At 39.7% G+C, this 15174-nt stretch overlaps 1 protein-coding gene across 3 annotated transcripts in view; it reads right to left on the reverse strand.

The window, feature by feature from the left end:
• The window catches only part of AMBRA1 (autophagy and beclin 1 regulator 1), a 177927-nt gene that overhangs the window by 34407 nt on the left and 128346 nt on the right, over positions 1 to 15174 (reverse strand). For all 3 annotated transcript variants that reach the window (XM_063117472.1, XM_063117473.1, XM_063117474.1), the window contains one exon: positions 5682 to 5821. In XM_063117472.1, the coding sequence (XP_062973542.1) occupies positions 5682 to 5821 (140 nt within the window). The remainder of the gene's footprint in view (positions 1 to 5681; positions 5822 to 15174) is intronic.

The following is a 15174-nucleotide window of genomic DNA, read 5'->3' on the forward strand; positions in this document are numbered from 1 at the left end:
CCTGTTCTGTTAAGTTGTATAGATCATAGTTTTCTAGGTGCTCAACAAAAAATATTACAATGTCAACATGCCATCTGACATTTGACCTATTACTGACATCACCTTTGCCATAATAATGCAGCTGATTTCAACATTCTAGTTTTTTCTCAGCTGACTGTAATCTAGGTAGAGGAAATTGGAATCACTGCATCTTCAAGGAATTGCTGAAGCTTTGCTTTAGGTGGACTAGGTATTACACATTTTATTACCTATGAATAAAAATCCTGAGAAGCTGTTTGGTGTGATTTTGTAATATCCTGGGATATAATTCTGCAAGAAGCAGAAACATGAGGGCTGTTCACATAACACAACAGTCCATTGTGGGTTGTTTAACTCACAGTGAGCCACGGTGCCCGGGGCTGCCATTTTGAAAGTGCAACCTCCACTCGGGGTTGTTGTGCGAACCCAGAGAGTACGGGTTCTACATAAACTATGGTCTGTTTAACCCTTACATAACCCACATTTGCTGGGTTTGTACAACAAAACAACCCCCAACAGGGGTTGCCTATTCAACATGGCACCCACAGGCACCACGCCTTGTCATTGGTAAATAACCCACAATGAGCTGTGGCATGTTGTCCAAACCCAGTCATGCTTAACCATTCCTCAAGATGGTTGAATAAACCAAGCCAGTATATCTGTACCATCAGGGAGAAATCCTGGGAGTCAGACCCCTTGGGAACCTTAGACTATAAGAACATGCCACTTTTCTGGGAGTAGTAATGAAAAAGCTATGAAGAAAAAGGACAAGGAAATAATCCATTCAGAATGACTTTAGGTTGGAATAAGAATAAGATATTTTAAATACATCAAGGGAAAGTAGAGCTAATGAGAATGTCCATTCATTGTTGAAGAAAAGGATATAACTAAGAATGGCTTGAGTGACTGACCTAAACTTAGCAAAAAGAAGGAAAGAAGAAAAAGCCAGGACAATTTAGACAATTAAGGGCATAATTTTATGACAGGAGTTAATTATTTGATAACAGGTATTACCACAACATAAACAGGTATTTTAAAATTGGTAAATAAAATGAAAATAATTGGATTTAGAGTGGTTTTGCCCTTCCATTAAACTTGATGGGAAGCTAGACCACAAATGAATATATCCCTGAGCTTCAATAAAGAAAAAGCAGACAGAACTGAATAATCAGCAGTCTTCAGAATCTTTTCAAAAAAGTAATAAAGTAAGAGAAAAATGAGATCTTGGAACACCTAGAATGGGAATGAACCATGAGCAACATCTCTCTCTCAAAAAACACTAATGTGCTAATATTACTTACATTACTACATGCAAAGTACACTCAGCAAAGTGCTTGGTATACTCAGTGAAAAAAACTGCTCTAAATATAAGCTACTGTATATGGCTACTCTTCAACATACTGAAATGATTTAAGATTTGCAAAGACCCAAGGGTTTTATATGCAACATGACAAGCAGACTGGATTGCTAAGTTGACCATTTACTTCTACACTGAAAATCTCTGAGCTGTCTAGCTGCAAGCAAGTAGCATCACATTAGTCAACGCTTTAACATCTCCCAGGGGGACAGAAAGCAGCAAGCAAAATAATTCACAACACACAATGTACAAGAAGCTAGAGGCTATTAAATAAGCTGATCCTCAATCCAAAGTGAACATGTAGCATTGAAAAAGTACCACAGGAGTGCAAAAACAGAACTTCCTTCTGTTAGCAACATTTGACATATCAGAGAAGACCTGGATATGAACATCACGCTGTTTAATTATACAGGCAGCATTGCCTTTGTAGGCAATGCTACAGAGTTCTTGGTTCAACTCCTTTACCCTGGGAACTGTGGAAATAAATTTCAGAGGGTACCCATGTTAGTCTGCCGTAGCAAACACAAGGGTCTTGTGGCACCTTAAGGACTAACAAATTTATTATGGCATAAAATACACTTTTCTGAACTGCAATCCAGTTCGTGGGATCTTTAACTGGCTGCATGGGATAGCTAAAAGAGTAAACTCAAGAATGAGAGTGCCACAGTCCCTCCATCACCCTGGGCCAGGAAGGATGACTCTTAAAAGGCAAACAATGTGTCAGGGCCAATGCTGCTGGGATGCATCTCCACTAATGGCTGGCAAAGAAATTGGGTCACGCACGACACATGACAGACAGAGGCACAGCAAGACGTACAGCTATGTACTTAGCAGCATTAAACCAAGACAAAAAACAAGCCGCCTTCTCAGAAGTGCCCATGACTGGTTGAGAAAATACATATTGCATGAACAAGAAAATGACTGGCACAGAAAAAGAGACCTCAGGAATAAATTATAAACCATATGTCACAAGTAGGTTTAGGATTATCCTGCATTCCATAATAGCATATTAATATAATTATTAATCAATGTTACACAAAACAGTCATACCTTAAGCCTGCATGCTAGGATTGTTCCTCTTAACTTAATTTACTACAAATTAGGAAATCCAATCTTTGACTGAAAACTTGGGATAAATAATAATTATTCCTCTCTTTGGATTCAATAAACTAGAATTCAGTATGTTTTCTCACTGCTTTTGGGGTAACATTTTATGCACATTTAAATACAATTAGAGAAGCATTTTTAGTTAGAATCTTGTTCAAAAAATATCTTACAGATAGGAGTAAAACAGGGACCTGGTGGACAGAACAAAAAAGGATTTGGATTGATGAGTTTTGGGTGTTACTACTTTTGGGCTACACCAGCTAGTATGCAGAACAAAACTATCAGGCAGCCCACACATCAACCAATAGGCAAGCTTAGCTTTAATACAGTGTTATGTCCCGTCCAAGTATGTAAATGCATTAATATAATTATTTTAGCTCCACTGGTTTTTTTCCTTTCCCCAATTCCATTGGAGTGCATGCTTCCCCGTAGTATTACTTTTGACTTTTATATTTAGACCTTTGGGAAAATCAACATTCTGCAATCTAAAGTTCCTTTTCTATTAGACCAGGAGTAGGCAACATTTTCAGACCCATGAGCACACTTGTCATTTTTGGGGAGGCCTAAGGCCGCATTTGTCCCAAGGTCATTTGGATCTGCATGCACTTATTTTGGGGATTCCCACCTTTCTTGATTCCTCCGCTTCCAAGAATCCCATTTTTTTACTCCCTCCTTCTCCTTCTTCCTCCTTCTCTTCCCGCTCTGGGTTCCATGCCTCCGCAGCCTCCCATCTCACCCAGCTCCACCACAACTATCCCCATCATCACTTCTGCCTCCTGCCATGCTCGCCTTAGAAGTGAAGAAGCAGGAAGTCAGCAGATTTGGAAAGAAGTCTATCAATATGCGGCCTTCCCACTTCCTAACTGCTGATGGCAGCGGGAGGCAGGAGCGGCAATGAGGGTGAGTGTAGGAGGACAACTGAGTCTGGCAGGCATACTCAGGGGTCTGGTGGGCACCAGGTTGTTGACCCCTTCATTAGACATTTCTGCAGGGAAGGGAGGAGATAGATGTATGGTAGGCACGTAACACTATTTTTATGCCAGTTCCATTGGTTACCAATATGTTTCTGAGCTCAATTCAAAGTCATCCTGCTGTGTCCCTTTATTGGATACTTTACCAGGCAGATCAGCCCAATTTTATGTGAAATATCTGCTGCTAAATAAAATTTTATCACTAACATTAGTTGCAGCCAAATTCCTGTCAGTAGCAATGAGAACTAGGAAGCAACTAACTCACCAACCAATGTTGTGAGATTGTTTCTGTACCTTAAGACTGCTTTTGTATTGTTGTATGTTTGAGTTAATGTTGTTTATGCTGTTATATTTTGTTTTGTAAACCTATCTCTGGTCTGTTGACTGCAATAATAAACTATTTGAGAACACATTATCTAAAGGGCTGCCTTCTTCTGTATGATCCTATCCTTATACTAAGATCTTCTTCTGCAGTCTTGTTCACAGGCCCACAGGTAAGGGTGGTTAGGTTGGCAAACAAGACAGACGGGGCCTTTTCAGTGGTGGCCCCACGGTTATGGAACTTCTTTCCAATTGAGTTCAGTCAGGCCCCTTCAGCACATGCTTGTAAGGCCAGAAGTAGTACCTGATATGCTGGGGAAAAGGACTTGCCATTATTGCCACTCCCCATCACTGCAGAAGTATAAAGGTTTATCAATTAAATAGGGAGGAGGATGTCTAAAAAAATCAGAAATCAGACAGACTCTACAAGTCTATCAATTACAGCTACAGTTGAAAGCAGTTGAAACATTAAATGTTATGACATTAGTTGAAACTTCATCCCAAAACAAGAAACATGATAGACAGGAAGACAGGGAAATTGACATGCTCAAGCTCCTGACATCTTAAAGTAAGTATTGTGGAATGGGGGAATTAGGGTTGGGGCATGCAAGCTGTACTGTTAAAACATTCATTTCCTACACACACACACACACACACACACACACACACACACACACACACACGAATGATTAATTGTCCAGAATTGTATACCGCCCTCTACTACTTGTTTAGCTATTATAGAAAGGAGTCTAACACATGCATGAATCAGAGGCTCAGCATGAAAGGCCCTGGCGCAATGGAGGTGAGGGTCACCACACACTGGCTGAGGTGGTATATTGAAGCCACCAAGTGGAAGGCACACCATCGGCCTATCCCACCCACCCTTTTGGGAAGGTCATGTCTGAGTTTGTGTGCTAGGACCAAAAAGATGGTGAACTATGCCTGGGCAGGGCAAAGCAAGAGGAGACTTTGATAGAGGTTCCATTTCTAATAGAACATTTCTACTAATAAATAAAGGTTAAGATGACTCTCATGTTTGGAGCTGGCAGTCCTCTAGTGCTATATAGTACAGCAGGAGAAGTGCAGGGGGGGTGCATTGGGGGGGGGTGTAGAGGTCCCCCATTCCTGAAATTACCCACCCATCCAGCAAGCCCTGAACAGCATTAGAAGACTCCAGTTCCATGTCAGCTGGAACTCTGAACAGGAGCAGTTTTCTAAAGGGCTGAGGACACACTGCAACATTGTGTTGCAGATCTCACTTATATCTTTGATTCTAATGACCACCAGCTCCTTATCAAAGAGAGAGAGAGAGAGAGAGATGCCTCTTATTCCTCAAGTTCTATGCATATGGTACAGGAAGAAGGGGTCTCTCATTTTTGTATTTGTCAGGAGAAAAATAAATCCCTAACCTCTGAGTTCCCTAAGCATGCACAGAGTACTCTGGGGTCTCTGACTTGCTGCTGAGCTTCAGAGGCAATGAGAAACAGATGCCTTTAACTTTATAGTAGAAAGCTTCTAAGTACCTCCAAAGGTCAGTGAATACTCTGATATTATTAATATTCCTTCAAGTAACATATTCATTAAAACTCTATTATTTTAAAAACAAAAAGTTAACACTGAAGCTGTATTATAAGCCAACTGACCAAGAGAGCAATAAAATACTATTGAATTAAAAAGAAATCCAAGATGCCTGATACACAGACAGAAAGAAGTAAAACCATTTTACAGCCTCCAAAGGTGTCATCTGAAGCAGAAACAGTTCGGTTAATGTTCAAAGAGGAAACATACACCACAAGTAAAGATTAACCTTATAAAGTTTCACTATAAATATGGATGAACTGCTGACCAACATTTTAATGAACAAATAAAGGTAAAGTTGCTCTCAGGTGCTAAACCATGCCACTTACTCTGGTCGACAGATCACCAGGTCCCCCTTATTAGTGCCATATGCCAATCCCAGACCAGGTTCAGGCAGCCAGCGAGCAGAATTTATGCTGACATGTCTCCTTTGGTCAGCAGGCATTGGGTACAACACGTTGAACACTCTCTGAAAGGAGAAAAAGAACACACATTGGTGATTCAAACAGATTATACCAAGATTGCCAAAACAGAAAACTCTCTCTACAGAACAGAACAAACTACTAATTAGCCACAATGGGAATGTGCAGTCTGCTATAAGCAGGATGAAGATAAGAATTTTCAAGTCCTTATGAGGCCCACTCTCCCTGTGTGGATGCCACAGTCCTTTACTGTGAAGCAGTGCACAATCTAGAATGCACCCAAATTTGGGATATCAGAGAATACTATAGCCCAGAAATACCAAGGGATGTGTGTGTCAAGATAACAATGAACTGCAGGACAGCTGTTAAAGACCTTTGGTTTGCTTCTGTTCTATCATATCTTGAGGAATACTCCCAACCTCTGCTTCTCTTCCTCGCTCTGATCCTCTTAAGTCACGGAATCACTTTTTCTGTGTGTCTGTACAGTCCCTAGCATGGTGAGCTTGCAGTCAAACATTTAATGGCTATAGCAATAGAGAAGTCAACAATGATGCATCAATAAAGTCGTGCACCAAACAAAAGCAACACTAGTAGATTATCAAATGACTTCCCAGATTTCTCTGTGAGAAAATCAGTGCTCTTTGGCCTTTTATTTCACTCAGAAAAGTAAGTGACTTTCAGAGAAGTTCAGTGTCAATTGAGGCTGTCAAATGTCTGGTGTTATCTTCAATACTTACACCATCTCAGCATATTTGTACTATTCTCTTCTCTAGACGAGGTACCAAAGAATGCTATGTACTCTGATAGCATCTGTTGCCATGGAGATTATGGTACACACTCCAATTTTAATGGGCTTATGATAACAGGAAGGCGTTTATAAGAGCACAGTAGCATTTATTCAGAAAATAAGCATTGTTTGAAGTTTGAAAGAACGAAAAGAACACACCGGTGATTAAATTGCAAACTTATTTCATGAGTAAACAGTTTATCCTGGGCAATTGCCTCCTGCTAGGGAATGGTAGCTGGCAAAATTGGTTTCCTGGGATTGCCTCCAACTCTTGCAAACATAATGCTGCACACTCACTTTTATATGCTGCCTAGAAGCCCCTGATTTGTCTGCATCTGTCTGAAGGAGATGCATCTGTCTGCTTCTCTCAACAAGGGGCACTCTATAGGGGCACAGCCATCCCCAACCTAGGAGTCCAAAACATCTGGTGGGCACAACTGCCACCATCCCTGGCTATTAGCCATGCTGGATGAGACAGCTGGAAGCTGTAGTTCAAAACATCTGGAAGGTACAAGGTCAGGGAAGGTTGCCATAGAATATAAAGCTACAGCCACATATGACTAGGGAAGCAGCCACCAAGAGAAGCATGCCAAAACGTATGAACAGTCAGAAAGCAATATCCATATAGGACATAACCTTTATTATTATTTTTATTTGTTTACTGAATTTATATGCTATCTTTTATATGCTGCCGTACATAATCCTCTTCCTCCTCCTCTCCATTTTATCCTCACAGCAACAAACCTGTGAGGTAGGTTGGGCTGAGAGTCTGTGACTGGCCCAAAGTCACCCAGTGGGTTTCCATTATTATTATTATTATTATTATTAGTAGTAGTAGTAATAGTAGTTTTGCCCAATACTGGGCCTTAAGGCGGCCTTACAAAATTTAAAACATATACATTTTAAAACATATAAAAGAAAAATACAGAAGTTAAAAATATATTACAATATTAAAAAATTAAACATTTAAAATACATGACAATTTTAAAAGTCCTTAGCATAGATGGAGGCCCAGATTATTCACAAAAGGCTTGCCGGAACAAAGAAGTTTTTGCCTGTTTCCAAAAGTACATCAAAGAGGAAACCAGTCTAGCTTCCCAGGGAAGAGAGTTCCAGAGCACTGGAGCAGCCACTGAGAAGGCCCTCTCCCGCATTCCCACCAGGCGCACCTGTGAAGATGGTGGGACTGAAAGAAGGGCTTCCCCCAGAAGATCTCAAAGCACAGGCAGGCTCGTAAGGGAGAATACGGTCTTTCAGATAACATGGACCCAAGCCATATAGGGCTTTATAGGTCATAACCAGCACTTTGAAGTGTGCCTGGAAACAGACTGGAAGCCAGTGGAGGTATTTTAACACGGCCAAGCAGGGACTAGAACCCAGATCTCCCGACTCCCAGTCAATCGCTTTAGCCACTACACCACACTGGCTGTCCATTTTTTGTTCTGTCCATTCTTCTGACTCTCTCAGAACAGTTTTTATCTTATTATGTGTCTCAATGTGGTCAACAAATGATATAGTAGCTTTTATATGAGTATGAATGCTGTATTCTATCATGCTGCATTATTTGCAACAGCAAAGAAAATTCAAATAAATATTATGAAGTAAGTGTAAAAGTAAATCTGTAATCTGAGCAAGTTCAATCAAAGTAATTACTGGCAGTTTTTATAAAGGATATATCTTATTTATGGCTTTTATGCTAAATGAGAACTAGGAAGCCCAATTGCTCGATCCAGAGGGAATGGTGGGTAATAAATAAATTATTATTATTATTATTATTATTATTATTATTATTAATCTCTGTGGTAGATATTGTATAGTTTGCAATGGCCTCAGTCTATAAGCAATACAGGTTTTGTTGTTGTTGGTTCCAATGTCAACACATGTTAGTTTCATTCAACCAAACTCTCAATTCTTCTCTCCCCCTCTTTCTCTTATTTCCCAAATCCCACACAAATAGGCAGACCCCATGGCCATCCATGAGTATTGCATTTATCAGATAAAAGCAATAAGGACATCCATTCTGGCATAATCAAGCCTCTCAGCATCCTGATGCTGTTATTTAGATGACTCTGTTTCCATATAAGATCATTTGGCGGGGAGGGGGGGGGAGGAGAGATCCAAACCATCTTCCTGCAAAGAGGTCTTCCTGCAAAGAGGTCTTCCGGTGGTATTGTTGGTTAGTCACAAGCAAAGTATTTCTCCCTATGGAAGTTACACTGATTATTTCCTCCAGAACCAGTACTTGTTAATTTCCTTCTAACTGCCTCCTAGTCAGTTAAAAGCATCTCCCTAGATCATTATCTGGCCTGCTCCTGAGAAAGGACACTGGCCTTTGCCCCCTAGAGCACCCTCACAGATAGCCTTAATGAGAGACTCAACAGTTGGCAAAACAGCAGTAAACATTGATTTCAAAAAACAACCCTCAAGAGACGACAGTGCTTTAGCTGCATTTGTGCAGAAATTCTCCTCACAGCCTATATGTATATTAGAGAAAGTGGATGACAGCACACTGTTCTATAGCACACATTCAGAACACATCTGAGCAGCTATTAGCATTCTTGTGGCTGTGGTATTTCAGTTGCAGCCATCCATTTTGGATTTGAAGCTGGCTTTGCCTAGCCTTATTGATTTCTTAAAGATAAATTACAGTCAAGTCCACTTCATTCAAAACATGCTTCCTAAGGACCAAATTAATATACATTATATTTCAGGGTTGAATCCAATTATAACTGCATCTCCTACTTGAAAACCTTCCTTGGGATGCTTCAAGCCAGGGGATGGGCAGCTTGTGGTCCTCCAGATGTTACTGGAAAGGAAGCCCCATCAGCCCTTAGCCAGCATAGCCAATGATGTCCAACAATATCTGGAGGGCCATAAGTTGCCCATCCCTGTTCCAAACCTACCTTTGTCTGCAGAAGGTTGAAGTTGGTTAGCATGCCTATGGATCTGGACATGCACTCACCTGAGAAATGCAGCCTTATGCCTCTAAAAGCTGCCTAGGGGATTCAAGCCTCCCCCTACAAAAATTTCCATATTGCCTATGATTCAAGACAAACAAGATGACAGCCACAATACTGATAGTTTCTTAACTTGTCTGTTTGACAAGGTGAATCTAATAATCGGATTTGTTTGAATTGAATAAAATCTATTACTATCTCGCAAATGAAGAGTGCCGCTTTCATGGGAAAAGTACCTACCAATGTCTAGAGGAAGAAAGGTACGTATTCCTGGTGAGTTTTACGATTTGCCTTCCACCTTGCTTTGATTTCTACATAGATTCCCTCCCTCGAATCTCCAGGCACAAAAGTGAAAGGGGAGTGGGGGGAGAAAATGTTTTTTATGTTTTTAGACATTATTATGTTTTGGGGATGTTTTAATCATGTATGCTATGTTTTTAATCAGTTTTAATGTGTTTTATATTCATTGTTGTTCCCCACCTCGATCCAAGTGGAGAGGCGGGTAAGAAATAAATTATTATTATTATTATTATTATTATTATTATTATTATTATTTATAATTCCTCCCTTGCATAAAGGAATTTGCTCCTTTTTTGTTCCTCTAAATACAGTTGGATCTTTGTCAGGCTCTAAAGGCTTTCTTCATGGAAGTGGCAATTTATCTTATAGGCAGGGCAGTGAGGGGAAACAATGTTCAAATGAGTTTTTAAACAGGGGATTTATTGTGCCTTTCCTAATGTCTCCCACCTGTTGTGTTCTTCCACAATGACAAGCACTAAGCAATTGAGTCATATCTTAATAGTTTCATTAGGTGTTCATGCAATTCTTCCATTTGGGACAAATTGAGGGAACAACCAAAGCTGTGTACATTTGTCTACAAATTATTTTCGCACCCTAGAACACATACAATTAGCACAATATTTTCTTTAAAGAAAACATGTCATGCAATGGCATCTGTGTGTGCCTGCATGCAATTGCTAGACTGGGAGGGAAGGAGCATCAGGGAAACAATTCTTGGGACTGCTCAGCAGCCTAGCCATTAACTAATTTGTTAGGTTTAATGCTTAAGCATTGAAAATAACAGCTGCTAAAGTACTAAGACGGCGCATGAGAAGCCTTTGAGACAATAAACTGGTCCGTACATCTTGACTACCCAGGGTTTAAAGAAACAAACAAACAATAAAACAAACCCTGGGTAGCTGTGAATGATCAGGAACAAGCAAGTATGCTAGCTCCCTCCTGCCCAGCCAGCCACTCCCAGTGTGCTAAACAACCCAGAGATATGGGTTGTTATGGGAGGAACAACCCACACTTGTAACCAAAGGTTTGTTCTTTTTTATCATGAAATTTAATTTTATTTCAAAATAAGGTTGTTGTTGTTGTTGTTGTTAATAATGTTAACAAAATAACAGCAAGAAAAAGAATGCACATAATAATAAATCACTGATGAAACATAGGAATTAACTAATTACTAATGGCCCTTTCTACCCCTAAGGAGTATCCCAGAAAAATGGAGGGATTGTCCCTGCCTTCTCCCTGGATCCCCTGTGTGTCATTTGCATGCATAGGGATGATCTCCGGGGGGGGGGGGGGAGGCAGGCAGGTGTAGAAACAGCCTTAGTCTATAACTTGTATACTTACAGAACATCTACAATAAAATGGCCTAAGTAAGGAGCACAATATCTAATGAAAGTAAAAATACAAGTTCTGCAGCATATAAAAGCAGCATGTGCAAGTGTAGGTCATTTTGTATTTGTGCATATTAATCAGAAAAATATATAGGCAACTGTACTTCATTGGAACTTTATTGAAAGTTGGAAGTGCCTCAACATAGGAAATGAATGGAAACCATGGTGCCCTAATATCATTTTTTAAGTTCCTGAGTTACAAGTGTGGTTGTTTCTCCACCAATAACCTACAATTCTGGATTCAGACATAACAGACAACAACCCAAGGACAAAACATTCCTGGGTGGTTTCACTCAGTGGGAGTGGGAAGCGGATGGGGGACATCATGCTTGCTTATGCTTCATTAAAAACACAACCCAGGGTTTAACCATGGGTTATTGCAACATGTGAACTGGGCCACTGTTGTATGCAGGATATTTCACAGGGGGCTTAAAGTTCAGGGCAATTTCTCCCTGGCTTTTCCTCAGTTCATGAGGTCCTGATCAAATTACCTTAAGCTTTGGCATTTGTTACTGCACTGCTGTGCAACTGCTCTTTTTAAAAAGAAGAAATGGAAGAGAAAGGTTAACACTCACTCTTTCTTGAGGGGGAAAAGGGAACCAATAATCTCTGAATGATACATTTATTCATAAAATAAATTATAGCAACTTAATTAGTCTCCTGCATTTTTTTTTCAAGAGCATAATATGAAAACCAACATTGGTCATCCTTTCTGTATCAGAAACTGATTCTCTCAATATTTAACAAACATGAGTATTACACATAAGGTTTACTAGACAAGCTAGCTGGGAATGTGGACAGGGGGGGGGAATCTCTTCCTTTGCCATTCTTAAGCCTATCATAATCTAGAGGATCCACAGAGCTCTGCCTTGCAGTTATTTTTTTATGAGAAAGGGAATGTCACACATGCATGAGTGATCTTACAGGAAACTGTCTTATACCAGGTCAGATTGTGTATTCATTCAGTCCAGGATTTACTCTGTTCATGGTCTTTGGCAGAAGACTTTCACAGCTATTCTTAAAAAGGGGGGTGGGGTGGAGAAGCTAAGGACCTTCTCAATGCAGCGCACGTGCTCTGTTCCCTTTTAAGTAGAGCCTAATCTACACCAAACAGGATATTGCACTATGGAAGTGGTATGAAAGCGGTACATAAAAGGCAGGAGCCACACCAAGCAGGATATACTTCTCTACGAAAAAAGTCCTCTTCCTTCCCAAGCCCCAGTAAGGGCCAAGAACTGTATATGAATGCTTCCAGATAACGTTTTTAGCAGAGAGTAGCCTGCAGAGATGAACCTCCAGTCAGCCAGGGATGGCAGGTCAACCTATGCCCTAAAATGGTGGGCAGGAAGGAATTGGCCATAGAGGATGGTCATCTTGTTTAAATACAAACCTATGACAAGAGAAAAGATCACAGGCCTATGTTTATTTTATTACATTTCTAAGCTGCTCTACATGCACCAATTGCAAATACTTCTTTTTGGACTGAGGTTCAATGCAAAGAGCAAATTCAAAAAGCGCAAGATGTGCCATTTAGCATACAGCAATCTCAGAAGAAGTGAATCCACCTTGTAGCTAAGCAAGCAGCCAAATTGTTGTTTGAACTTATCAAACTGGGTAAATGACAGAAATTAAAACTACTTATTTGCTAACCTCTCCATTATAATGAACCACTAGTTCCCCCAGGGATGCCAGATGCTGAGACTCATATGCCTATGAGCTTGCCCTAAATAGATTGAGGCCCCCGATTATAATCAATTGTTAGTCCAACTAAGAATTCCAAAGGTGGAGCGCTACAAGAGAAAGGGCTGTCCTCCTGGTTGCTGTCAGATGTACCCGTGTAGATGTACTACTGATGAGCTCACCTGTCCAGACTATAGTACCATGCCCAATACTCAAGACTGGAGGGGGGGGGGGACCAAACAACAACACTTGGTGGATATTGAGGTGTTACTCCAAAGATGCTTGAAAGTACACACACTTTATTTTTCAGTTGAAAGGCTACATTAAAAATAAAAGTGCAATTCCCATTTGTTAGTCAAGTCTTCCACTATAAAAGAATTGATTGAACAGAAGGAAGTTAATGAAGCAGAGCAGAAGTTTAGACGAGCACTTGATGCCATGACATATGAAGACTGGAAAAGTTATTCACAATTGCCCAGAGTTGACACTGTCACAGATTAAACACTGGATTGAAATATTAAGAGATGTTCACAGACAAGCCAGCCAGCAGGGGGCTCTCAATTTGGTACCAACTGTTCTTAACAGCTTAGTTAATCATCTGGGGAAAAGGGAGCAGCATATTAATGAAAGTCAACAAATCCTTGACATTTTTTAAAGGGTGGACAACAGCAGGTGGTAATAGAAAGAATATGAAAAGTGTGAGAGAGAAACTAACAAGTGGGTTATTAAGAGAAGGGGGGACAAGTAACATATTTGGAGAAGGGGGGGACAAGTAACAAGCTCCTTCATGGTCTAATTCCCATATAGCAGACACAGGGAAGAGACCAAGGCTAGGTCTACGGTAGAAGGATTTGACATCAAGGGGCATACGCAAGTGTATGAATGCGGTTTACCAAATCATAATCACAGAATTACAGAAGACTGAGACAAGTTCCACAAACATGATCAGAATCTGATTTTGTTCAGCAAGGCTTGGAGGGATATGTAGGCAGCACACCAACTGGGCTCAGCATGTGCATAGTAAATTGATGACCTTTTAGATAAGCCACATCTATGAATGAAACCCACAAGGGAGATTGAATGCAGAGTTAATAATAAAATAAGGTTGAAATCAATGGGTCAGAACTCAAAAAGAAAATTTAGTCTGAATACAGTAACATATTTGACATCTATGGGGCCAGGAAATCAGTTCGCTGATTATCTACAAATGGAGTATTTACACTAAAGTCTATGTGAAGACGGATTTTACTGAATTATCTTGCCTTCAGGGGTAACTACATAATTATAAACTATTCTACTGCATTTCTAACACCAGCATTATTAAGACAAAACAAGAAAAACTGGATAAGAATTACTTGAGTTACAGATGGCCAGAATTAAAATTAATATCACTATCACAATACCTCTAACACAGAATTAAAATCAATATCACTAATACTTTTGCAAAGAAAAATCCAAAAAGACTGCTTATTTCTTTTTACTTGAAGTATATGCAAGTGTGTGAATGAAAGTGTCATGTACTTTTTTTGAAAGTTTAGGAATATTTGGGGATACTAAGGAAATTCCATTAGGAGTAAAATACCGAAATGTCTATATGCTACAACATTTTTCTGATGCTTTCATAACAACAACAACAACAACAACAAAACTAAGCCATGATGGAAGGAATAATAAATATATCTGGCAGTGTTGCATGATATAAAGTTGCTGTAACATGGAAAACTTAACCAATTAAAGCTAACAGTTCAGCAACACAATTGATATGTGCAGAAAATAATTAACACACAGCATTGTCTTTCTGAATTTATATTCCGGAAACTACTTGTTGAGATACACTGGAAAGGTCTTATCTAACCAACAGGCCTAAGTCTTAAAATATACATGGGATTATTAAACCCACAAATAAAATAAAGAACTTTGTTTAGTACAGTGTTTAAAAAGACTAGGGCAATTCCCCATTTAATCAATTGGCTTGTTCAGACAATAAGTTTAGTTTAGATTTATAGTCTCCTTTATCATAAGAGCTCAGAGCAAGCAGCAATTATACTGAGACATTCCCTGACAGTGAAGGGCTCATAATCGAAGTTTATTGGTTCACAGATGATGAAAGCAACATTGGTTACAAATAAAAGAATCTGAAAGTAGATAGCACCATGTAATTAAATGTTTGGGCCACAGAAATATTATTCATTATACAGCACTTTATAAGCAACACCTCATTCATCTCAAACACTGAAATTTCTATTTTATAGAAGGATAAGCAAGGCTGAGCAATGATGATTTGTCCA

Source organism: Elgaria multicarinata, chromosome 2 (assembly GCF_023053635.1).
Source record: "Elgaria multicarinata webbii isolate HBS135686 ecotype San Diego chromosome 2, rElgMul1.1.pri, whole genome shotgun sequence".
Taxonomy (NCBI): Eukaryota; Metazoa; Chordata; class Lepidosauria; order Squamata; family Anguidae; genus Elgaria; species Elgaria multicarinata.